At 38.4% G+C, this 24,529-nt stretch overlaps 1 protein-coding gene across 1 annotated transcript in view; it reads left to right on the top strand.

The window, feature by feature from the left end:
- Window positions 1-18,156: 18,156 nt before the first annotated feature.
- Window positions 18,157-24,529, top strand: part of SLC5A12 (solute carrier family 5 member 12) — a 45,780-nt gene continuing 39,407 nt past the window's right edge. Inside the window, exon 1 of the mRNA XM_036861329.1 lies at window positions 18,157-18,879. Within this exon, the coding sequence (XP_036717224.1) occupies window positions 18,505-18,879 (375 nt within the window). The 5' untranslated portion in view covers window positions 18,157-18,504. The remainder of the gene's footprint in view (window positions 18,880-24,529) is intronic.

Genomic DNA, 24,529 nt, shown 5'->3' with positions numbered 1-24,529 from the left:
GGAAGCTGCCAGAGTTGAGGTTTGATATATTTGTTTGATGTTTACATTTTAATTCCAAATGTCAATGTGAGTGTGTCTGTCATATCTTTTGTTTCTGATCAAAAGTTATTTTTTAATGAAGTCTGAAATCAATGAATTACATAACTTCAAATTACTTGTAAAATGTAAACTTCCTTTCTTCTATAATGGCCCCAAAATCTTTACATCAAGATAAAACCTACTGGATAAAGAAACAACTAACACTAACTACTTTTTGTAAAGCACGAACAGGGGATGGATTCATTATACTTCTTTGCTGACTAATGCCCTCATTCATTTTTGAGCTCTAGCAAAAACACAAGCATGTTCTTATACCTTTGTTAATAGGCACATTCACTGCCAAAGGAGGAAGTCATCCTATAAATAAATGTGTGATGGTGGGTTAGGCATACATTTTTATCTTGTCATGATTTCACAGCATATATTTGCTGTCAAGTAGGAAGCAGAATGGGGAAGAATGACTCCTTGTACTTTCTGTAATTTCTGAGAGAGACCTGGGAAGAGAGAGACTTGTAAAAATATTTGAAAATTACCTAGTCCAATGAGTTATGAGCAGCAGAAGTAAATTGGAGAAATGAACAATTGTCTGGCTCATTCAGACCTTAAAACTCCTCCATCCAAAATAATGACATAATGAAAAGAACTTGTTTTGGGCTTGAATGATCTGGACAATGGCATGAGTCTCCACTTCACAATGCAGATTAGACCACAGCATGTAAATATATTTTTCTAGTATCTACAGCAGGGGTTGGCAAACTTTTTCTGTAAATGAACAAACAGTAAATATTTTAGGTTTGTGGCCCATCAAGTCTCTGTTGCACTAATGAACTCTGTCATTGTAGTAGGAAAGCAACCACAGACAATAGTAAATCAGTGGTGAGGACTGGTTCAAGATGGTGGAGTAGAAGGACATGCACCTACTCTCTCTTGCGAGAGAACTGGAATCACAAATAACTGCTGAACAATCATTGACAGGAAGACACTGGAACAAACCAAAAAAGATACCCCACATCCAAAGACAAAGGAGAAGCCATAATGAGATGGTACAAGGGGCGCAATCACAATAAAATCAAATCCCCATAAACGCTGGGTGGGTGACTCACAAACTGGAGAACACTTACACCACAGAAGTCCACCCACTGGAGTGAATGTTCTGAGCCCCATGTCAGGCTTCCCAACCTGGGGGTCCGGTAACAGGAGGAGGAATTCCCAGAGAATCAGACTTTGAAGGCTAGTGGGATTTGATTGCAGGACTTTGACAGGACAGGGGAAAACAGAGACTCCACGCTTGGAGGGCACACACAAAGTAGTGTGTGCATCAGGACCCAGGGGAAAGGAGCAATGACCTCACAGGAGACTGAACCAGACCTACCTGCTAGTGTTGGAGGGTGTCCTGCAGAGGCAGGGGTTGGATGTGGCTCACCACAGGGACAAGGACACACTGGCAGTAGGAATTCAGGGAAATACTTCTTGGCATGAGCCCTCCTGGAGGCCACCATTAGCCCCACCAAAGAGCCTGTAGCCTCCAGTGCTGGTTCGCCTCAGGCCAAACAACCAACAGGGAGGCATCGCAGCCCCACCCATCAGCAGACAAGTGGATTGAAGTTTCACTGAGCTCTGCTCACCAGAGAAACACCCAGCTCTACCCACCACCAGTCCCTCCCATCAGGAAGCTTACACAAGCCTCTTAGATAGCGTCATCCACCAGAGGGCAGACAGCAGAAACAAGAAGAACTACAATCCTGCAGCCTGTGGAATGAAAATCACATTCACAGAAAAACAGACAAAATGAAAAGGCAGAGGGTTATGTACCAGATGAAGGAACAAGATAAAATCCCAGAAAAACAACTAAATGAAGTGGAGATAGGCAACCATCCAGAAAAAGAATTCAGAAAAATGATAGTGAAGATGACCCAGTACCTCGGGAAAAGAATGGAGGCAAAGATCGAGAAGATGCAAGAAATGTTTAACAAAGACATAGAAGAATTAAAGAACAAACACCTAGAAGAATTAAAGAACAAACAAACAGAGATGAACAATACAATAACTGAAATGAAAAATACACTAGAAGGAAACAACAGCAGAAAAACTGAGGCTGAAGAATGGATAAGTGACCTGGAAGACAGAATGATGGAATTCACTGCTGTGGAACAGAATAAAGAAAAAAGAATGAAAAGAAATGAAGACAGCCTAAGAGACATCTGTGACAACATTACATGCACCAACATTTGCATGATAGGGGTCCCAGGAGGAGAAGAGAGAGAGAAAAGACCCAAGAAAATATTTGAAGAGATTGTAGTCAAAAACTTCCCTAACTTGGGAAAGGAAATAGTCACCCATGTCCACGAAGTGCAGAGAGTCCCAGGCAGGAAAAACCCAAGGAGAAACACACCGAAAAGGGATGGATGGTATTCAGTTTCAAGTTGTTTGCATGTGGTTATGTAAACAACCCTCCCACCCTCATCTTCCCAAAGCTTTAGTAAAGTCTGCTCCACGTTAAAAGCCCTAGTGCAAGTTTATGAGTGTGAATCAAGAAGAGAAAGCAGTTATTCCCATTTTGGATGGTGCTATCTGATGTTCCGTGGACAGAAAAGAAAAACCCGCATTTGGATTAAATGCCCACTCTCTGAGAATGAATCACTTTCCCAGTTGGAAGGGGCCCAAAATAATCAACTTGCCACCAAGTGGCTTATAGATCTACTTGAGTAACTGTGCTACTTCAGAGGCCACCCTAAGGGAGGCTATATTGCAGCCACTGTCCGTTTTTGTTTTCCATTACATACCAAGTTGACCGATCCTTAAACCAAACTTGGTTCTGCCTATACTCAATCCTGAAAAAAAAATTGTTATGTCTTCTAATGGATTTCAGTTGGCACTACTGCCTGGCTTTATGACTTGGTCCATCCATCCAGTTCATGATGAGAAGTTCCAAAAATATCCAACATTTCTGTCTCTACCAGGATTCAGGACCCAGGAGTCTACGTGTTGATTCTCTCACAGGGGTCTGACACAAATTCTTTAGTACATCTTTTTCCACCAATGACATCTCCAAAATCATAGATTCTGGCAGATCATGTGACCCAAGTGGCAGGCCCACTTACACTGCACTTAGATCTTTATTTCTCTGGTTCCCAGTCAATGCTGACATTCTTTCATGGCATGCAATATACGGGTCAGAGCAGTATTCCTAGTTGTGAAATGGGTTACCTCCAGAACAAAAGAGATTTCCAGGAATTAAATTTCTTTGTAGAAGAGGATGCAAGATTCATAATTTGTCTTTTACTTTAAAGAAATGTCTTGACACATCTCTGACCTCTGTCTCCCCAAAATGTTTCACTCTAGTGGCAGGTCTCTAAATATTCTTAAGGTTGATCTACGTGCCTCTGTAGCACTTATGTCTCAAAGGCTTTTGCATGTAAGTCACCTCCTTCTTATTCTAGCTGATCAATGTGATGTCAATGATATACTAGATCAATGTCATATTTTGCAGGATGTCAGAAAAGCCCAAATCTCTTTACTATATTATGACAAAGAAAAGGAGAGTTAACACAACTCTGGGTTAAAATTGTAAATATATTGCCATCTCTTTACTGTGAGTGTCAACTGTTTCTGATCCTCAATTGTGATGGGATTGAAAGGAATACATTCACCAAATTAATGGTCACAAACCATGTACCCAAAGTCATACTATATCAATCTACTGTCACAGAAATATCTTGTTTGCCATGGTAACCCTGGTTGTAGCCACTCCTTGGTTGAGCTTGTGATCGTCTACACCATTCTCCAGGATCCATTTGGTTTTTATAGGAGCTCAGTCTAACAAATGAAATAGAACTAGGAGAATGACTCTCATTCCCGCTTTCCTTAAATCTTGTAATGCTTTAATCTCTCTGTCAACTCCTCTGGGATGTGATATTGCTTTAAATTTACTATTTTGGCCAGGCTTGGGATGAAGTTTCAGAGGTTTCCACTTGTTTTCCATACTGTGCTGGTAATTACCCCATAGGCCAAGGGACTTAGTGTGGTGGATACGCCAATGGCCAAGGATGTCAGTCACAAGTACACATTCATGGACTGAGGAAGTGACCACCAGGTGAGTTAATGAACCCAGGGGACTCACAGTAATTCAGACTTTAGGGAACATGCTGATTCCTCAGATCTCCAGGTGTCATTACCCTTAGAGGCACTATCCTCTGTTTACATGTCCATAATTCTCACTGATTTAAGCCCCCTTGACTGCCACTCTGGCCTTGCCATTTGTTATAACAATTGTGACATCTTAGTTTCTGGCAGTTAAGGCTGACATCTAGCTTCTTTGCTTCAGGGCCCCTCTGGTGAAGCCTAATCCTCTGCTGAGTCTTCCGGCTGCCTATAACATACATGTCCAGCTTGCTCACTTACCCGAGCCTATTTTTTTCTGAATAAACTTTTAATGTTAGAATAGCTTTAGGTATACAGAAGAGGTACAATGGTAGCACAGAGTTCTCATATATCCCCCAGCCAGTTTCCCCTATTATTAATTTCTCACACTACGATGCTACAATTGTCACAACTAATAAACTATTATTAATACATTTTTATTAACTAAAGTCCATACTTTATTTGGATTTTCTTGATTTTTACGTAATGTTCTTTTTCTGTTGTACGATCTCATCCAGAATATTCCATGACATTATGTCATCTTTTTATTTAGCCTCCTCTAGGCAGTGACAGTTTCTCAGACTTTCCTTGTTTCTGATAACCTTGACAGATTTGAGGCGTACTTGTTTTATAGAATGTTTCTCAATTTACATTTGACTGATTTTTTTATTATGATTAGATAGGGGTCCTGAGCCATTTTATCCTTTCCCCACCATCTGCCTTGGTGATGCAGACTTCAACTTCTTTCATCAAACGCCATTACTTTTTTCGATCTTCTAGGAACCATCCTAGCAGTAAATCTGCACCATTCCCTGGAGTCCTGGCCAAGGTGTTACCTAACAGAGGTTTCCCCAGGTTCCCCAAGCTCTCCTTTATCTAGTCTTATGTTCTCACTGGAGGTACAGATGACCATAGAAAAGATAGGTTCCTGAGAATTAACAAAATTGTACAGATGTCTCCTGGTATTCATAGGTAGTTTAATTAGTGGGGCTCTGAGAAAATTAAGATTCCATCTCAAGAAACAAGGGGACCTCAGATGATATTTGAGTTTGTCATGCAGTGTGTAGCCCTTTGATCAGCACATAATAAAGGTACATTTCTTTTTTTCTCTTTTCCCTCCTGTAAGCTCTTTCCCATGGGCTGGACTTGGGAACAAGATTGCATAGTATGCCCCCTCAATGAGCCTTTGATTCCCTGGAAAGATGGGATGTGAAATCAATTTATGGAAATGTTTTATCCAAGATGATTCAGATTCTAAAAATTGTTGAGAATGTCTTTTTTATTCTCACAAGTAATATTGATACTTTTCCTTCACACTCAGTGATTATTCCCTGCAATGAAACTTTAAAATTTATGAAGTCACAGCTAAATTTATGTCTTATGCTTGTGATCGGTGACCTTTGGTATAGCTAGGCAGCAACATCTTTTTACTAGATAAAACAATTATTAACAAAAGCCGAAGTCCAAAAATAAATCTTTAACTGAAGGGAAGATTGTCTTGGTAGTGTGCAAATTGCTAAGTAAAAGTTTTAAAATTTTTAGTGAAGTAAGATTTTCTTATAAGATGCATATTTATAAACTTTATATCCTAAGCAGTAAGACCATTTATTGAGTTACCCCACCTGTAGGCCTAGTACTGTATTAATCATCTTAACTACTTTACAAGCATTATCTTATTTAATACAAATGACTATCTTTCATAGTGTTATACTCATTTCACAGCTGAAGACAATAAGTCCTAGTTTTCAGAACTTTCTTCAAAGCTGTAGTGTAGAGCAGAACTTGGGAAAGAATCCAGATTTGATCAAAGTCATGAGCTGTCCACCATGATACCCTGTCTTCTTAAAAATATTTACTTCTGCCTGACAAGGTCACTCACTGGTTTTTAAAATCTCCCCCCCCCCCTTTTTTGTATTTAATTTAGATTTGCAAGTTCAGGTTGTTACTCAAAACCAGAATCCTTTAATCAAGTATGAGGCCTCTCTTAGGGAAACAGAATGTAAGGCATACAATAAATGGACAGACAGAGCCACCATCCCTAAAAATAGAATTGTTCCTTTTGAGTAGGAACAGTGTCAGTTGATTCTTTTGTTTGTTTTTTCAGTTGATTCTTACACATAAATTATATAGAAGCTTCTCGATTTAACACAAAGACAAAATCAAGCACAAATGTTTTTAATAGCAGTACTGTGAGTTCTACTTGCTCTCTGCTTTTCCTCCTTTGACGGTGAGGTTAACTTTAATCCCAAGGGCATTAGGTGCATTTTCATTCCTTGGTGACTAAAAATAGACATATTAAGAAGTCAGGCTTAGTGGCAGAAATCAGGGCATCAAAGCAAATCAGCTGCAGCGTGTAGGTTTTCCTCCACTGCAGTGAGAATCCTGTTTTGGAGCGTGTTTTTTCACAAGACGTTGGAGGATGTGCTTCTTCTGGATCTCAAGCATTTACCCAGTGGAGACACTGCCAGAATGTGGGGTCTGGAAACCAGAACATTCTGGATCCTCCTGTGATCAGAAACAAAATATCACTGGCCTAAAAGTTGATCTGAGGCAATTGGAGAAAGTCAGCTGAATTTATTCTCGCTTCCCAGTGCCTGACATATGCCCTGTAGAGAAGGTGGCCATAGGTTTTGGTTTGCTTGCAACAGCAATCTCTGCCCCAGTATCATAGCACCCTTTTCACTGTCAGTGTTCCCGATTAAGATGATGAATCATAAATTACATCATGTCTTTATAGATCTTATCTTTTCATCTTCACACTCCTACTAGATAATAGCTTTCCTGGGACAATGAACCAGACTTCTTTTGGCCTTGCATGCTTCCTCAGCACTAAGCTTTAACCCTTTTGCATAGCTTGCACTCAACATGTGCTTATTTTACTACATTGATTCCTGTGTTCATACCCCCATGGTAAAAAAAAAAAAAAAAAAAGAAAGCACCTAATATGTATAGAAAAACTACTGTGTGGTAGGCACTGATTTAGGTGATCTCTTCTGTTGTTCATAAATACCTTGAAAGGTATTCTTGTTTTACCAAAGAGGAAACTCAAGAGAGGTTAAGTAATCAGACTAAGTTGTATAGTTAGTAAATAATATAGCAAAATGCAATTCAGTTCTATTTGATATCTAAGCACAAGATTCTATTATTCTCCCTGTCTCCCCCTGACTGCATATGCCAGCATCCTTGTGTAATGCTTTTACAGTTTATAATGCATAATGGTACGGAAACCTCACAACAGCCCTTTGAGGTAAGCAGTATCATCTTCATTTTAACAAAGGTGACTTTTTAAATTTGTTTGCTTGTTTGTTTTGCTCAAGATCACACTGCAGATTAGCAATAGAGCTTGGCTCAAACTCAGTTCCTTTCACTTCAAATCCCAAATTGCTTTGATCTGATATTTTTAACAATACTGAAAATGGTGCATAGCTCACTTGGTGACATCCTCAGCACCTTAGGATTAATTGTGCCCTCCCCACTCCACCCTAAGCCTCCTTCCTCAGGGATACTATACACAGCCTTTTAATTTATGCTGGTGATGAATTCTTAAAAATAAAAATTGTGCATTTATTTGGCTTGCAATATATTTTTCTAAAATTGTTATCAAAAGTTCTTATGATTTAAAATGTCACAGTATATCTTTCCCAATTGATGATTTTTGCTACTAACCCATGCTTTCCCATTAGAAAAACCTCAGCAATTCCAGACAGACCTCAAAGACCTCAAGCAAAGTCTAATAATTTTACTCGGCAGGGACAAGAAGTGGGATTTTGAACTTGAAATGTAGCAGGTAAACACATATTAAAATCTCATCTGTATATGCATTCCCATGCATAGATATATTTTAAAACAAGCAGAAATTAGCTTCTTCAACTCATGTTTGTCCCATGAAGGCACTGATACTGTTAACGTTTTCCCATAAACCTTTCTTTCGAATCCTCTACAATTTAAAAATATAGTGCACAGCAAGATCATTTGCAAATGTGCTTTCTTATACATTCTTCCCTAAGTTCTAGTTGTTATATCCCATAACGTTTTTGCTTCATGGGGGAACTGAAATAATGTTGACTTCGGAAGGCTTAAAACATTTGAAAAATGGGCCATACACTTGCTTTTCTAGTGTATAAAAATGACAAGAAATTACTTAAAAGCATAATGGCTGCAAATACCTACAGCATCGCAAACAAAGTCAGCTGCAGGCTTGCCTGACAGATTTCAGCTGAGCTAAAATTTTTAGCACGTTCATAAGGAGATTCTCATCCCAAGGTACAGAGAGCTCATTTTTTTTAATTTATTTTTTTATTGGCATATAGTTGCTTTACAATGTTGTGTTAGTTTCTGTTATACAACTAAGTGAATCAGCTATACATATACATATATCCCCTCCCTCTTGGACGTCCCTCCCACCCGTCCCCCCAATCCCAGCCAACTAGGTCATCACAGAGCACTGAGCTGAGCTCCCTGTGCTATACAGCAGGTTCCCACTAGGTATCTATTTTACAGATGGTAGTGTATATATGTCAATCCTAATTGATACAGCCATTATGGAGAACAGTACGGAGGTTCCTTAAAAAACTAAAAATCGAACTACCATATGACTCAGCAATCCCACTACTGAGCATATACCCTAAGAAAACCATAATTCAAAAAGACACATGGATCCCAGTGTTCATTGTAGCACTATTTACAATAGCCAGGTTATGGAAACAACCTGAATGTCCAACAACAGATGAATGGATAAAGAAGATGTGGTACATGTATACAATGGAATACTACTCAGCCATAAAAAGGAATGAAATTGAGTCATTTGTAGAGATGTGGATGGACCTAGAGTCTGTCATACAGAGTGAAGTAAGTCAGAAAAAGAATGACAAATATCATATATTAACACATATATGTGGAATCTAGAAAAATGGTATAGATGAACCTATTTGCAGAGCAGAAATAGAGACACAGACATAGAGAACAGACATGTGGACATGGGGGTGGGGAAGGGGAGGATGAGACGGATTGGGGGATTAGGATTGAAAAACTGCTCATTTGAAAAGAAAGAAGAAAGTGTTACAAAAGGTACAAAATGATGAATATCATCAGTGCAATGAAATTGAGAAAATTTCCATAATCTAGACATTGAAGGCAAAGAATAGAGCAAAAGCCAAGGGAACCGCAAATCAGAAATATGACTTCTGTCTCTCTGGTTGGGAAATAAATATTTATGAGTGATAGTATGGTAGCTCCTATGTTATTTGTCTAGGCTTTGTTCTTCCCAGGATAGTATTGGAAGTACCTGGTGCAAATGCTGAAATGTGACAGTTGTCAATCATAGAGGTAATGGATAGATATCATTACTGAAGTTCCTATAATATGCCCAACTCTGCATAAGGTAGTTGACATACATCTTTAATACAGAAAACAATACAATGAAAAGGGTCTTATTTCTATGTTAAAGATGAGGAGTTGAGTATCAAAGAAATGAAATAACTTGTTAAGGTGATAAAAGTAATAAATACCTGAGGAAAAATTTGAGCCTAGCTGTGACTCAAATTCTCCTGTCTTCATTATTAAGAATAAGAGCTATCACTTATACATTTTCACTTGATACACTTAAGTATGTGTCAATCACTTGACTGTTAAATTCACCCCCAAACCATAAGCAGGGCCACTGAGAGTAAGCTTCAAGAAAAGAAAGAGATATAAATAAAATAAATTCAAGGTCCCCATCAAGCGAGGACCAGCTAAAAATCTTTACATGGAACTTTTACAGGTATGCCCACTGACCTCCTGCAGAAAGCCATGCTGGCAAATTGCACCAGCTTATTCCCCTGTGTGTGCTTTGGCATTATCCTGAGTTTCATGCTGAAGAATGAAAGACATAAAACAACTTTCCCAAGGTCATAAGGTTGGTAGATTACTGAGATGAGATTTGCATTCAGTTCTTTCTGCTTTTAATGTAAGAAGAATATTTTATAATTAATTTAAACAATTTCTAAAAATTGAAATTTTAGAAAACTGAAAAACTGAATTCTAAGGGGAGTTCTTTTTATGACGTATTTTCCATGTATCATGAACCAAAATAAAATACCATCCAGGACCTGGCAACTTACCAAGTAAGGAAAGCAAGTCTTAGAATAAATTAGAAGGTATAGAATTAGAATAAAATTTCTAAGAATTATTTCCTAGAAATAGAATTCCAAAAGGCACACACAAATATCACTGAGAAACTCAACACTTGAAGAAGAGGGAATGACCTGTGACCAGTGTGGATGGACCTCCGTTATTACCATCTTGATTTCTTATTAAAGAGGACAACAGCGTCTTTTATTTGTCACTAAACACTTGAGAACATAATCACCCAAATCATGGCTTCAAACAAGTGCCTATTGGAAAACTATACATTGTAATTACCATTGTACTACACATTTTGCGAAATTTTCTTTTGACGTTGCCTTTGAGGCTGGGACATATTTATTTGTATATTCTTAGTGATGAAACATAACCAGTTAATTTCAGTTTAAGAAATATACAAAAGTCATTCATTCATGGTTGTGCCTAGTGATAGCAGGGATAGCATGAGGAACGTTGGAATTGATAGGAAATGAGGGACTAAAGAGTTTCCATGGTAACTGATAAAATTGCCTCTGAGCTTGCTAACTATACTGTATGTTTGAGTATATTTCCAAAGAATCTGAATAACAAAAATCACTCAACACTAAATTTTGCTTGAATTTAATTGAAATGTTATTTGTTTATTTATAAGATACTTGAGGATGTGACAATATCACAGGATCAACGCAAGGAGCCTTGATTATCACTGCTCTGTTTTGCTGGAGATGTGTTGATTATCCACATTCAGGTTGACAGGATAGATAACCCCAGATTTTTCTCTATTACTTTTGAAAAGTCTCCCCATCAAAGCTGGAAAAGTGAGTAAGTAGAAATTGTCTTTGTAAGACACACACAGTACAAAGAGCATAGATTTTAGTCACCTAGAATTAGACTTGAGGATAAAACCACCGCTTAGTGACTGTGTGAACTTGATATTGATTTGGACAAAGCACTTCTATGTGCATTTTCTTCCATTTGCAAGATGGGACTATTGACACTTATTTTAACAGATTTTTATAGCTGTAAAGGGACCAAAATGATATGATATATGAAAGTCTCAGACACATAGTAGGTTCTGTCCCCTTTTGAAACTTATTCAAAAGTTCTATTTTAATGGCCTGAACCAAACAAGGAATTCCTTCCTTTTATGCTTATTTAACAAAATCAAACTCATAGTAGATCATGCTGGTGGTTTTCCCCTTTGGCATTCTAAAATGGAGAGGTTGCTTGGTATCTAAGGATGTTTAACAAAGGACCTTGAGCCTCACGCTCAATTACCCTCCCAACTAGACATTCACTTTAAGTGTTCTACTTGTTTATTGTAGATGTGTGGTGCCATTAGTCTGTTTTAATATTAAATGATGTTCTCTGCTGGACTCTGAAATTTGCCTCTTAAACTTGCAAATCACCATTTTTCAAATTTGTTAAGTGTATGTAGAATGAATGAATAAAGTTTTAACTACTGTCAGATATAGCTATAATGAATTCTGAGAATCTAATAGAATGAAATATAAATTTCAGTTTTTATTTAGATGCGAAAACGTGTTTGGAGGTAGATAAATGTTTCAGCTTTTTAAAAAAAATCTTGGAAAATTTTCTTTTAGTTTTCCTTTTTTCTCAGTAAAGCAAGATTTAAACATAGATTATAAAGATGAAAGAAACCCCTAGAAGTCATATAATTTAATTTGTTGAGTGTCTACTATGGGACAGAAACTTCTAGGTACTAAGAGTACCTCAGAGAACAAAATAGAGCCCTTTATGGAGCTTATATTCTAGTGGGGAGATGTTAACATTTAAAATATTATATGGTATATTAGTAGGAGATACATTTTATGGAGAATGAAGAGAGTAGAGATTTAGAATGTGGTTGTTTGCAATTTAAATAGGTTGTTTGGTCAAGGAAGGTGACATTTGAGCAGTCTTGAAAAGGTAATTTAGTTACTTAAATTAATCTAATTATCTAATTATTAACATGATATACCATTTTCAAATGTGGTAGCTCAGAACCAGAGAAATCAGTAATGTGTCCAAAAATCACATGATTGTTTAGTGAGAGGGTGGAGAAAGAAATTTGGTCCTTGTTGCAGATAAAGGATGTTTTCCACTATATCTCACCAGGGCTTGGGAAACAAATATTTTTCTAGTGAGAGTATGTGAATGAAATTCAAATGTCAACACTTGGGTGCCCTAAATCTTCCAGCCTTTTCAGATCACTCCTTTCTTTACTATTTGGAAGAAAAAAAGAAAGAAGGAAAGGAAGGAAGGGGAAAAGAAAGAAAAAGAAAGGAAGAAAGAGAGAAAGAGAGGAAGGAAGGAAGGAAGAGGGAGGGAGGGAGGAAGGGAGGGAGGAAGGAAGGGAGGGGAGAGGGAGAAGGGTGGGAGGAAAGAAAGACAAGAAAGAAATCTCCATATCCTGACTCTGATAGAATACCAAGTGGTCTTCCCTACTTAACCTCAAAGATCATAAAGCTCTCAGGAGCTCTTTCTCCAATTTTTGTTTCTTCCGGGTTCTCAATCTCCTTCGTGTCTCTCTTCCTTCACTAATATTATGTCATCCTTCTCCATTTTGAGATCAAAGATGAACACAGATTTTTTTTTCCCTTTAATTAAATGATAAAATATGAATACAATACCAGTGATACAGGAGGTTTTCCCTAAAGGTTAGGAGAAAAGACGGGAACTACACTCCAGCACAACATGGCTAAAACTTAACATTTATTTGGAGGTCTAATGGACAGTATGGTGACTATAGTTAATAATATTGTGTTATATATTGGACAGTTGCTAAGAGAGTAGATCTTAAATGTTCTCACCCTTCCCTTCACCAAAAAGGGGTAATTATGTGGAGTGATGGAGATGTTACAGAATCCTACTGTGGTAACCATTTTGCAGTATATAAGTGCATCAAATCATCATGTTGTACACCTTAAACTTACACATGTTATATGTTATTATATCTCAACAAAGCTAGAATAAATTTAATATTAATTATTTCCATTGTTAAAATCCCTTTGGCTCTCCCTTATACTGAGACAGTCTCACTAGTTTTGAGAAATGTCTCTGCCTGCATTCACATTTGTGTACCATTTCCTTGTCTTTACTCCTATGCCATGTCTCTAACACCATTCCCAAGGGTAAAAGAAGAAAAAAAAATTAATTAATTTGCAGGCAGAGTTTTTGCTTCTTCACTTTCTCCTCAAACCTAAACTTTCTATATTCATAAAAATACCAGCTAATCAAGAGACTTCTACAGCAGAGCTCCAGGCCATGTCTTCTGCTCAAAGGAGGAGCAGAAACTCTGGATTTATAGTTTTTCTTTTTCATGATAAAATTCTTGGATGTGGTCCCTTCTTCATCAGTCTCTGTAAGAATTATATAGAATTATCTTCCTCAGGATAGGAATTATTCAATTTCCCTTGGAAGAGAAAAATGGGTGCAGTCCCTTTGCAGTTTGAAAAAAAAAACACGATAATTTCTGTTCAACTGTAGCTTGACACACTAGTTTGTCTCCTAGGGGTTGGTTTGATAGGCATGATCATTGAGAGAAGAACTTTATGGGGAGGACTGCTTTTAAAACCTGATTTAAGCAGCTTACTTACCATGTGGGGAGTTCTTTGAGTCACCCTTAATAATGTCCACTGGATTAAAAAATTCATTCATCATGTAAAATTATTAGAATGAATTAATCTCTCTGAGGCACAGTTCTGATCATACCACTTCCCTGTCCAAATTCAAAACAAAACAAAATAACAGCCACGAAAAGGTAATATAGTGATAATGCAATCTCAAAATGGACAAGTCCTGTCCTATTTTTCTCCTTTCTGTCCTAGGCCAACGTAAACATGGTGTGCATAGCCTGCTATTAGGAATATTGCAACAGTGGTTCTTTTCCCTGGATACCCTATCCTTCCAGTTCTTTACCCTTCCCCCCACCCTTACCTTGGTAGCATTCAATGTCCAACTGTTTTCCTCTTTTCCATTATAAATACTCTATGCCAGGTGCAGAACTATTTTACACTACAGAGACTACAAATGATCACAACTATGAACCTAACCTATTAGACAAGAGGGTAATTGAGTAGCTGGGCCTTGTTAAGGTAGTGTGTGTGTGTGTGTGTGTGAGTGTATGTGTGGCAGGTGATGGTGTTTACATTCTAACAAGGGTCCCAGCTTTACACTAAAGGAATAAAGTAGAGGTGGTGGCCTTGGAGGCCCCTGCAAGAGGGTGCAGGAGATACTGAGATTTCTCCAAAGAAGCACATTTTCCTTTGTTCTCCTCCTATGTTAGTATTTCTGACATAGGGATGTACTTTCTAACTTACATAGCCATTGAATGTGTTGGCTTTTTGTTTTCCCTGAAAAGTTATGAATAAATGGGTGTTATGCTTTATAATCAGCATGAACCTTGTATAGAGTGAGTTTCAATGGGATAGACAGAGAGTATGAAGACACTGGATACTACCAAAGGGAGAAAGTGTAAAGAAATAGAGAATAACTGAGAATTAAATTAATACATTAATGCTGTGCCTTATAATCAGCAAACTGTTGGAAGCAAGGAATACTTTACTGTGAGAGGCATGAGGTTCACATCCCGAACCATTAGCCACTCTGCTTCCCCACTGTTTTGAAGTCCAAGACCAGTGGAAGTCATGTAGATAATACTGTTTCTTGATGAAGGTTAATTGAATCAGCAGTACTCATCAACTTTTCAGCTACAAGCTTCTAGTATTTAACCTCGGGACCTCATTGATGTAATAATAGTGTTTTGAATTAACATTCACCAGACTTGTACAAGTTGTCCACATGCCTTGTGGATTGAACATTAACACTTAAGTGATGTTAATATTAAAGCATAAAATAGTCAAGCTTCTGAAAGCTGGAGCTCTGATTTTCTGCTGAGACTGTTAACAAATAAAAATCTGTTATATAATTAGAATACCCCATGGTACAAATTAGTAAAAGCCAAGGTTAAGGCAAAATATTAAAGACCTATTTTTCCCATTAACCCTGATTATATCAACTGTGTAAACTTAGAGGAGGAATTTAAACAACAGGACACAGACAACTCCTGGCAGAGTTTTTGCACATTTATTTGCAACTAAAAGCATATTTCAGCCATCAAAGCTTTGTGTGGTCAAATTCAAATCCATGGATCAAAGTAGGGAGTGCAGACAGTACCCAGACTAAACAAATAATAAAAGATTCATTCAGTTACTCAGATGTCAAAAACAAAATTAAAGTTTCCTCTGTTTGATAGGAAATATTTCTGGCCTTGGACATTATGGATAATTTTTGTTTTCTTCTCTTGCTTTCTGGATGAGTTCCTTACTTTCTACAATAGCTAACTATGTACAGCTACATAATAACTACATACTGGGCACTCTGGACCAGGTCTTGTGCCTCTGCCTTCAATGAGTTGGTCATCTACAACTGCTGACTGGCTCATACAGACATACACATAGAGATTCTTTAAAATAGGTGAGGATATTCTCAGAGTAAAAAGTGAGTAACAAGGGAGGCTGCTTCCTACAGGAGTTGGGGGAGAGGGCAGCAGGAGATGTGAGTCAGGGAAGGCTCCACAGAGCAAGATAGACTTGAACTAGATCTTGTGGAACATACTGGTTTTGTAGGGATGGTGTTGGGGAAGACCTTTGAGAAGGCAGGAGAAGCATGAATGATGTAGAGAAATTGTCCTCCAGAAGCTTGCTGGGGGTACTTCAGAACAATAAACAGAGTCTAATAGGAGCAGAATCAAGAATCCATAACTGTTTTGTAAATAAGTTCATTTGTATCATTTTTTAAAAAATTCCAGGGCTTCCCTGGTGGTGCAGTGGTTGAGAATCTGCCTGCCAATTCAGGGGACACGGGTTCAAGCCCTGGTCTGGGAAGATCCCACATGCCGTGGAGCAACTAGGCCCGTGAGCCACAACTACTGAGCCTGCGTGTCTGGAGCCTGTGCTCCACAACAAGAGAGGCCGCGACAGTGAGAGGCCCGTGCACCACGATGAAGAGTGGCCCCCACTCGCCGCAACTAGAGAAAAGCCCACGCACAGAAACGAAGACCCAACACAGCCAAAAATAAATAAATAAATAAATAAAGTGTAAAATTAAAAAAAAAAATTCCACATGTAAGCAACATCATATGATATTTGTCTTTCTCTGTCTGACTTACTTCACTTAGTATGATAATCTCCAGGTCCAACCATGTAGCTGCAAATGGCATGATTTCATTCTTTTTAATGGCTGACTAATACTCCATCACATATATGTACTGCATCTTCTTTATCCATTCACCTGTCAATGGACATTTAGGTTGCCTGCATGTCTTGGCTATTGTAAACAGTGCTGCAATGAACATTGGGGTGTGTGTATCCTTTTAAACCATGTTTTTCTGCAGATATATGCCCAGGAGTGGGATTGCTGTATCATATGGTAGTTCTATTTTTAGTTTCTTAAGGAACTTCCATACTGCTCTCCATAGTGGCTGTACCAATTTACATTCCCACAAACAGTGTAGGAGGGTTCCCTTGTCTCCACACCCTCTCTAGCATTTATCGTTTGTAAACTTTTTTGATGATGGCCATTCTGACCAGTGTGAGGTGATATCTCATTGTAGTTTTGATTTGCATTTCTCTAATAATTAGTGACGTTGAGCATCTTTTCATGTGCCTCTGGGCCATCTGTATGTCTTCTTTGGAGAAATGTCTATTTAGGTCTTCTGTCCATTTTTTTGATTGGGTTGTTTGTTTTTTGATATTGAGCTCATGAGCTGTTTGTAAATTTTGGAGACTAATCCCTTGTCGGTTGCATCATTTGCAAATATTTTCTCCCATTCTGTGGGTTGTCTTTTTGTTTTGTTTGTGGTTTCCTTTGTTGTGCAAAACAGAAACAGACTCACAGATTTAAAGAATGAACTTATGATTACCAGTGGGGAAGGCTGGGGGGGAGGGATAGATAGGGAGTGTGGGATTGACATGTACACACTGCTATATTTTACATAGATAACCAACAAGGACCTACTGTATAGCACAGGGAATTCTGCTCAGTATTCTGTAATAACCTAAATGGGAAAGGAATTTGAAAAAGAATAGCTACATGTATATGTATATGTATAACTGAATCACATTGCTGTACACCTGAAACTAACACAACATTGTTAATCGACTATACTCCAATGTAAAATTAAAAAAATAAAAAAGAGAAATAATTTTAAGGCACATAAGAAAAAGAATATATAACTGGATTCTTACCTTCTTTCTCTCATTTGTCCTGGTCTTAACTAAAACTTAACCTCTGTGTACAAGAGTTGTGAATGGGTCAAAATGAAGGAGAGACAGAAAAGATAAAACTGAGGACTACAAACGATTTGTTAATTATTGGTAAATTTATTTTCTGAAGTCTAGAGTCAAAAGAGAGTCAACTCTATTATGTTCCAGGGTGCTTCACTATAAGCACACATAATAGCTAATTATTATCAGAATAAAGAGGGTCAGAAAGTCAGAGACACTTAAAGACTCATCATAACCCTCTGAGGTGTTATTATGCCATGTTCCAGATGAAGCTCCGAGGGGTTAAATATTTCATCAGCAATATCACAGCTCACTTAAGTTTGCACCAACTTGAGCAAAGGTCTCCTGATCCCTCGTTCTTTACTCCTTTTCCCCCACACCCACCGTCTCATGGAGTTGCAAGTACACACCTTCACCCTCCCTTACTCAGAAGGAAGATACAGGTGATAGTTGTGCTGGCATTTTACAGATTCTGTTTCACTCATTAAAAATGCTGAGGTGGTGAACTTGTATCACTTCTATGGTTCCCAGTAATGTTTAACCTTAAGTTTAAAAAAGTCTAGGAGATTAAAGAGCATGTTATCTGGCAAGTCCATTCCACCCCCGGTGGTTATTAATTTCGGAACACATCTGAATTCCTTCTCTGTGGCATATGCTTTAGCAGAGGAAAAGACAGCTCCAGGCCAGGGTCAGATTTCAAGTTCTCATCTGTTGGTATCACTACCAGATCCCTCTTTGTCGTCAACTTTTGAGATCTTCCCTGAGTACAACTTGGTTTCCGAAGTGCTACACAAGTGCCTCTGGTCATCATTCTCTTCACACAACCACAGTCTCCTCTCCTGGAAAAGCGTCTACTATACTGAGCTTTGCTTTTGGAAAGAACTTCTCCCTGAGACCAGGTTGAGAGCAACTCTCTGGTGCCATACTTCCCAGCATGGAGGTGAAGAACTTTGAAGTTTGGGATTATGTAGTCTTTGCAGCCCTCTTTGTCATTTCCTCTGGAATTGGGGTGTTCTTTGCCATTAGGGAGAGAAAAAAGGCAACTTCAAGGGAGTTTCTGGTTGGGGGACGGCAAATGACCTTTGGCCCCGTGGCGTTGTCTCTGACAGCCAGCTTCATGTCCGCTGTCACTGTCCTGGGGACCCCGGCCGAGGTCTACCGCTTTGGGGCATCCTTCATCCTCTTCTTCATTGCATACGCATTTGTTATCATCTTCACATCAGAGCTCTTTCTCCCTGTGTTCTACAGATCTGGAATCACCAGCACATATGAGGTAAGACAACTACTTCCTTCATCTTCACTTTGGGAGGTAGTCGCTCTTTCCCCTCCACTTGAACATGTTTTGTTATTCTTGCTTTTTTCTCTAGTAATACACATTGTCTTGATAATTAATAACCCATGATAGTTGAAAAACACTCACTTATTTTCAGGGCAATTACACATCATGGGAAAAAATATTGCAGTGTTACTGGGGAAAGCTTAAGCTTTGGATACAGATACACTTGTATCCAAAGACATCTACAGACATCTACACCTTCCATCTGTAGAACAGAAATAACAAAGTCAAGCCCGCGAGGCTACTTCAATGATTAAATGAGAACCTGTAGGTAAACATCTAATATACTGCCTAACTTGTAGGAGATTCTCAATGAAGGAAAGCTGATGTTATTACTTGTATTATTATTAACATCAGTATTCTGAAAAGCAGGAAGAACATTGTGTATTGTCACTTTTCACCTAAGAAAACGGAGCTACAGATAGATGACTTAGTCAAGATTGTACAGTGGATTGTACAGTTTTAGTAAAACAGTTCAGTTACTACATTAAACCAATTGCAAATACATAAGTGAGGAGATTTGAGACAGTACAGATAGGGGATATATAAGCATTTCATTGAATTTAATTTACCATTTACCTTTGCCCTTTACATATCTTTAAAATTGTAGTACCCTAATAAGAAGAAATTCAGATTGTGTAAAGTACATATTTTGGGACTGCCTCTTTCTTTATAAGAATTAGCAGTGTGGGGACTTCCCTGGTGGCGCAGGGGTTAAGAGTCCGCCTGCCAGTGCAGGGGACATGGGTTGGAGCCCTGGTCCAGGAAGATCCCACATGCCGCGGAGCAACTAAGCCCGTGCGCCACAACTACTGAGCCTGTGCTCTAGAGCCCACGAGCCACAACTACTGAGCCCATGTGCCACAACTACTGAAGCCCACGCGCCTAGAGCCCATGCTCTGCAACAGGAGAAGCCACCGCAACGAGAAGACCTTGCACCACAGGGAAGAGTAGCCCCCCGCTCACTGCAACTAGAGAAAGCCTGCATGCAGCAACAAAGACCCAATGCAGCCAAAAATAAATAAATTAATTAATTAATTAAAAAAAAAAAGAATTAGCAGTGTGGCATAGGGGTTAAAAGTATGAACTCTAAACTTAGGCTACTTGGCTTTGAATACTAGCTCTGCTGCTTAACTAGCTGCATGACTTTGGGAAAATGACTTACCTTCTCTGTACCTGATTTTCACACATGTAAAATAAGAATAATAAAACTACTTATCTTAAAGAATGTCTGTGAGGAGTAAATGAGTTATTACATGCAAATACTTTTAACAGAGCCTGGCAAGTTGTAAATGCCATGGAAGAGTTTTATATTATTTATCATTATTTTTCTTGCTATTACAGTCCCCAAATTTTTACCAATCTGTGTATAGAAACTTGAATTTATGTTTATTTGTTCATCGTCCATTTTCTGCTACCTAGCCATAGATATTCTTACCAGGGTCTTTTAAAGTAGTGAAAACTGAAAGGGTAGAGTCTATTTCCCGAACTCTTGAATCTGGGATGGCCTTTTGACTTGCTTTGACCAATAGCATGTGGCAGAAGTGATGTGTGAATTGAAAGCTTAAGTCTCATGAGGCTTATAGCTTCTGCCTTTGCCTTCTTGGAATGTTGTCCTGATATAGCTATGTCAGGAAGTGGGTCTAGTTGTTCTAGCTTCTGGAGGATGAGTGAACAAGTAGAGAAGAACAGAAGCACACTGGCCAGCAGCCAACACCAATCACCAGACATGTGAGTGATGCCATCTTGGATTTTCTCCCCCAGCTGACCTTCCCATTGATTGCAGCCCCATGGCAGCCCTGGAGAATCAAGTAGAGGAATCACCCAGCCAATCCTAAAACTTGTGAGAAATATTAAGTCCTTGGTTTTTAAGCCATTGAGTTTTGGGATTGGCAATAGCCAACTGATTTAAATGCTTTGATATGCAGGGGGATTTCAAGACTAATCTATGCTATCTGTGCTACTTTGTCACTCTCCTCTCCCATGTCAAAGCATAAGGAACTGTTCTCACCCTCACGTTATAAATTAGGCTCAGTTCATTTGCAATATCATACATTTTCATTATCTCCACTTGGACAGTTTATAATTGGTCTCATCATGTTGTCTCCACTTCACTTAGAGTTATTTTCCTCTTTCTCTTATCAAACATTAATAGATCCAGTCTTATTTACCCTTAACACTACCTTGTGAGCTGATGTCTACCTGCTTTCTCATTTTTCTTGGACTTCTTAAACTAAATAGTTTCTGAACTACTTACTTCTCTCTAATCCAGACTTCTTCATTATAATGCCCAGGCTACTACTTCTTGCATAGTGTTTTCTAAGCATAGATTATACACTTTTTTTTTTCTGTAAATTGCTTTCCTTTTAGTTCTCCTTTAAATTACATTTGTGGCATTTTATTAATTATATTTAAAATCTGAGAAATTAAATGTGTAGGTATAAGATATCATTATTGAGTATTATTTCAGTATAGTAGATAAAGTGACAAAATATTTGTTGTAAAATGGATATTTAGGGTGTGATAGGGTCTAAACCAATGTTATGAGGCCTTTTTAGGTCATTATAAGGATTGGTTTTTACTCTCAGTGAGATGGGTCATTGCACTGTTTGGGCAGGAGAGTGCTGTAATGTGATTTGTATTTTAAGAGTATTACTCTAGCTGTATGTTGGGGCTAATTATAAGGTTTTTACTGCTGAAACAGGGGGTCTAGTTAGGAAGCTATTGCTGTAACCTAGGCAAGAATGATGGTATTAGCGTGGAGACAGAGGGGATGATGCAAGTGAAATTTTGAAAGGGGTTGAGGAGGTGCCAGGATTCTTTTATGAATTGCATGTGGGGAGTGAGACAGAAAGAGGAGTCAAGGATGACTCCATGATACTTGAACCAACATGAAAAGTGGACTTATTTCCTGAGATGGAAAATAGTGTGGCTATATCAGGTTTGGGGTTTTGAAAATAATTGAACATGATGGTAAATGTTACCTGTGCTATTTTTAAAAGCAAGCACAAAGCATGCAATTTTTCTGCTGAACTTCCATTTTTACTTTTGACTGTAGTTACAGCTACACACCGATCCAGGATGACCACTGGATACGTGAGTGAGTGAATACAATCTTTCAGATGGAGAATTATGCAGTTTGAATAGTCTCTTTTTTCATGGATGAGAAACCAGAGGCTTAGATTACAGAGTGAGATAGTGGCAAAGCTCAAACTAGAATTCAAGGTGTCTTACTTCTGATCTAGTTCTTTTTTTTTTTCATATATATTTTTCTTAATACTGTCTCTCTAGTTTGACTGAATTGACTGAATTTAGAGGAACTAAACTGAGATGTTAAAACCATTGACTTTTGCAGATTCCTATAGCAGTTTTCTCACTATCTTTCCATTTTTCAGGAACAATTTCCCCTTTGCTTTCCTAGACTTCATATGCCAAACAGTCCCAAAGCCAATATCACATAGTTTGGATTTTGTTACATTTCTCCACTTCTGATACCACATTTTATATCAGTTATCTATTGCTGTGTAACATACCATCCCAAAGTAAATTTCTTAAATGAACAATTTTACCTGCTCACAATTTTGTGGATCAGTAATCTGACCTGAGCTCAAGAGAGTCTAGTAAGACAGTAAGGTTCTTCTGGTCTTACTTGGGGCCATCTCTGTAACTGCCATCAGCTAGTGGGTTGGTTAGTGGCTCGTTGGTCTTAGGGGAACTCAGATGGGACAACTTGTAGCATACTACACTTGGTCTCATCCTCTAGTAGGCTATCCTGGGCTCTTCATGTGATGGGAAAAGAATCCCTGTCAACCAGAAGACACAGCTCATTACACAAGCAATTTTGCAGTCTCCACTTGAATCATATTTGGTAGAAATACCACCGTCTTAAGTTGTGTTCCCCCAGAAACAAATCCTGAGACAAGGAGTTGAATGCAAGTCATTTTTGGGGGAAATGATTTTATTAAGCATTGGTAGGCAAGTGGCAAGTAAGACATGGAAAAAAAGGAAGCCAATAAAAGGTTTGTTTTTGAGCAGGTTGTAATTGTGAGCAACTGAGGTTCTATCTCACTGGGGATTTCTGGGGGACAGTACAGATCACATATCAGGGTTGGCCTCCTTGAAATGAAAATAACTGGGATTTTTTGGTCCAACTTCCTTTTGTCATTGGCTGAAAGCCAATGATAACACCCCCAAGCACTTCTAGTACACCCTGTGCAAGGGGTGAGGTAAAGCTCTCAAGCAGAAAATCACGGTGCAGTTAGATGCTATCAACATGTACTGGGACAGAGAGTGCCAATAAGCTCCAGGGGTCACACCCACAATGACTACTACAGTCACTAAGATCCCACTATATTCCTGTCCCTGCACTTGATGTTATCGTACACGATACCATTAGATCCTACAAATGCCAATTTTAGAAAGAGGTGGGCATCGTTTAGTGCAATAAACTAATCTTTCCAAGGACATGTGATTTGAACCCATGTTGTCTTCAGCTTAAAATTTTGCACTGTTCTTTATCCTATGATAGCTGAGACTTGCAGTTCCTCTCTCAGTGACTTCCTTACTTCTTTAAAAATATTTTCCTCATACCTGGTGCCCTCAGTCACACATTCACTGGATTATTACCTGACTCACAGTGTACTGAATGTGTTGTCTGAAGAAAGATGGTCTGAAAATAAGGTGGTTCTTTCCTTGGGGGAAGGGTTGAGCAGTAAATTGGGAGATGTGGATTAGTGTGAAACTGAGTGACAATTCTGTCAAGAGAAGTCTTTTCTAGGGTTTCAAAGAAGGTTCCACCTTAAGCCATCAATCCACACTTACTTATGTATCATTTCTAGGAAAAGGACACATCAGTAAACTCCTGGTTTAATCAGAATGATTTTTCTTAAATTAGATAATAAGGAACTACTACCAATTAGAAATTACTACCAAGTACTACTCCCAGGATATTAAGTCCTCAAGTCATTTACTACTTTTAACATTTATTTTGTTCACTCAGTACATGTTTACCATGCACTGGAAGACAAATACTAGTGCCTTCTAGAATACTTGTTCAGGAATACCTTTCTTGACCTCCAACAGTAAATCAGATCCATCTGTTTAGTGTGTTCACGGCTCCCTGTAGCTTTTCTTCTAGTACATACCATCACTGTAACTTTACTTTAGTATAAATTTGTTAATGGTCTCCTCTAATCTGTAAAATCCTTTGTGACATGAACTGTATAATATTTGCTATCATTGTATATCCGAATGCCATATAGAGGGCAAGTACTAAATATTTGTTAAGTGAATGAATACATGAAAGATGAAGATAAAATGAATAAAATAAGACCCTGTTTACATGTACCAGGGAAAGTAAGTGTGGTAGGCTGAAAAATGCATCCCCCTCCCTCTAAAAATCATAATAAATGTTCTAATCCCAGGAACCTGTGACTGTTACCTTATATGGTTTAGCAAAAGAGATCTTTGCAAAGTTGATTAAGTTAAGGATCTTGAGATGGAGAGATTATCCTGGTTTAACCAGGCAGGCCTTAAGTATGATCACATTTATATGAGGGAGGCAGAAGGAGATTTGACAGACAGAAGAAAAGGCAGTGTGACCAAAGAGGCAGAGATTAGAGTG

Source organism: Balaenoptera musculus, chromosome 8 (genome assembly GCF_009873245.2).
Source record: "Balaenoptera musculus isolate JJ_BM4_2016_0621 chromosome 8, mBalMus1.pri.v3, whole genome shotgun sequence".
Taxonomy (NCBI): Eukaryota; Metazoa; Chordata; class Mammalia; order Artiodactyla; family Balaenopteridae; genus Balaenoptera; species Balaenoptera musculus.
The sequence above is the reverse complement of the archived record's forward strand: the minus strand, read 5'-3'. Positions and strand labels throughout refer to the sequence as shown.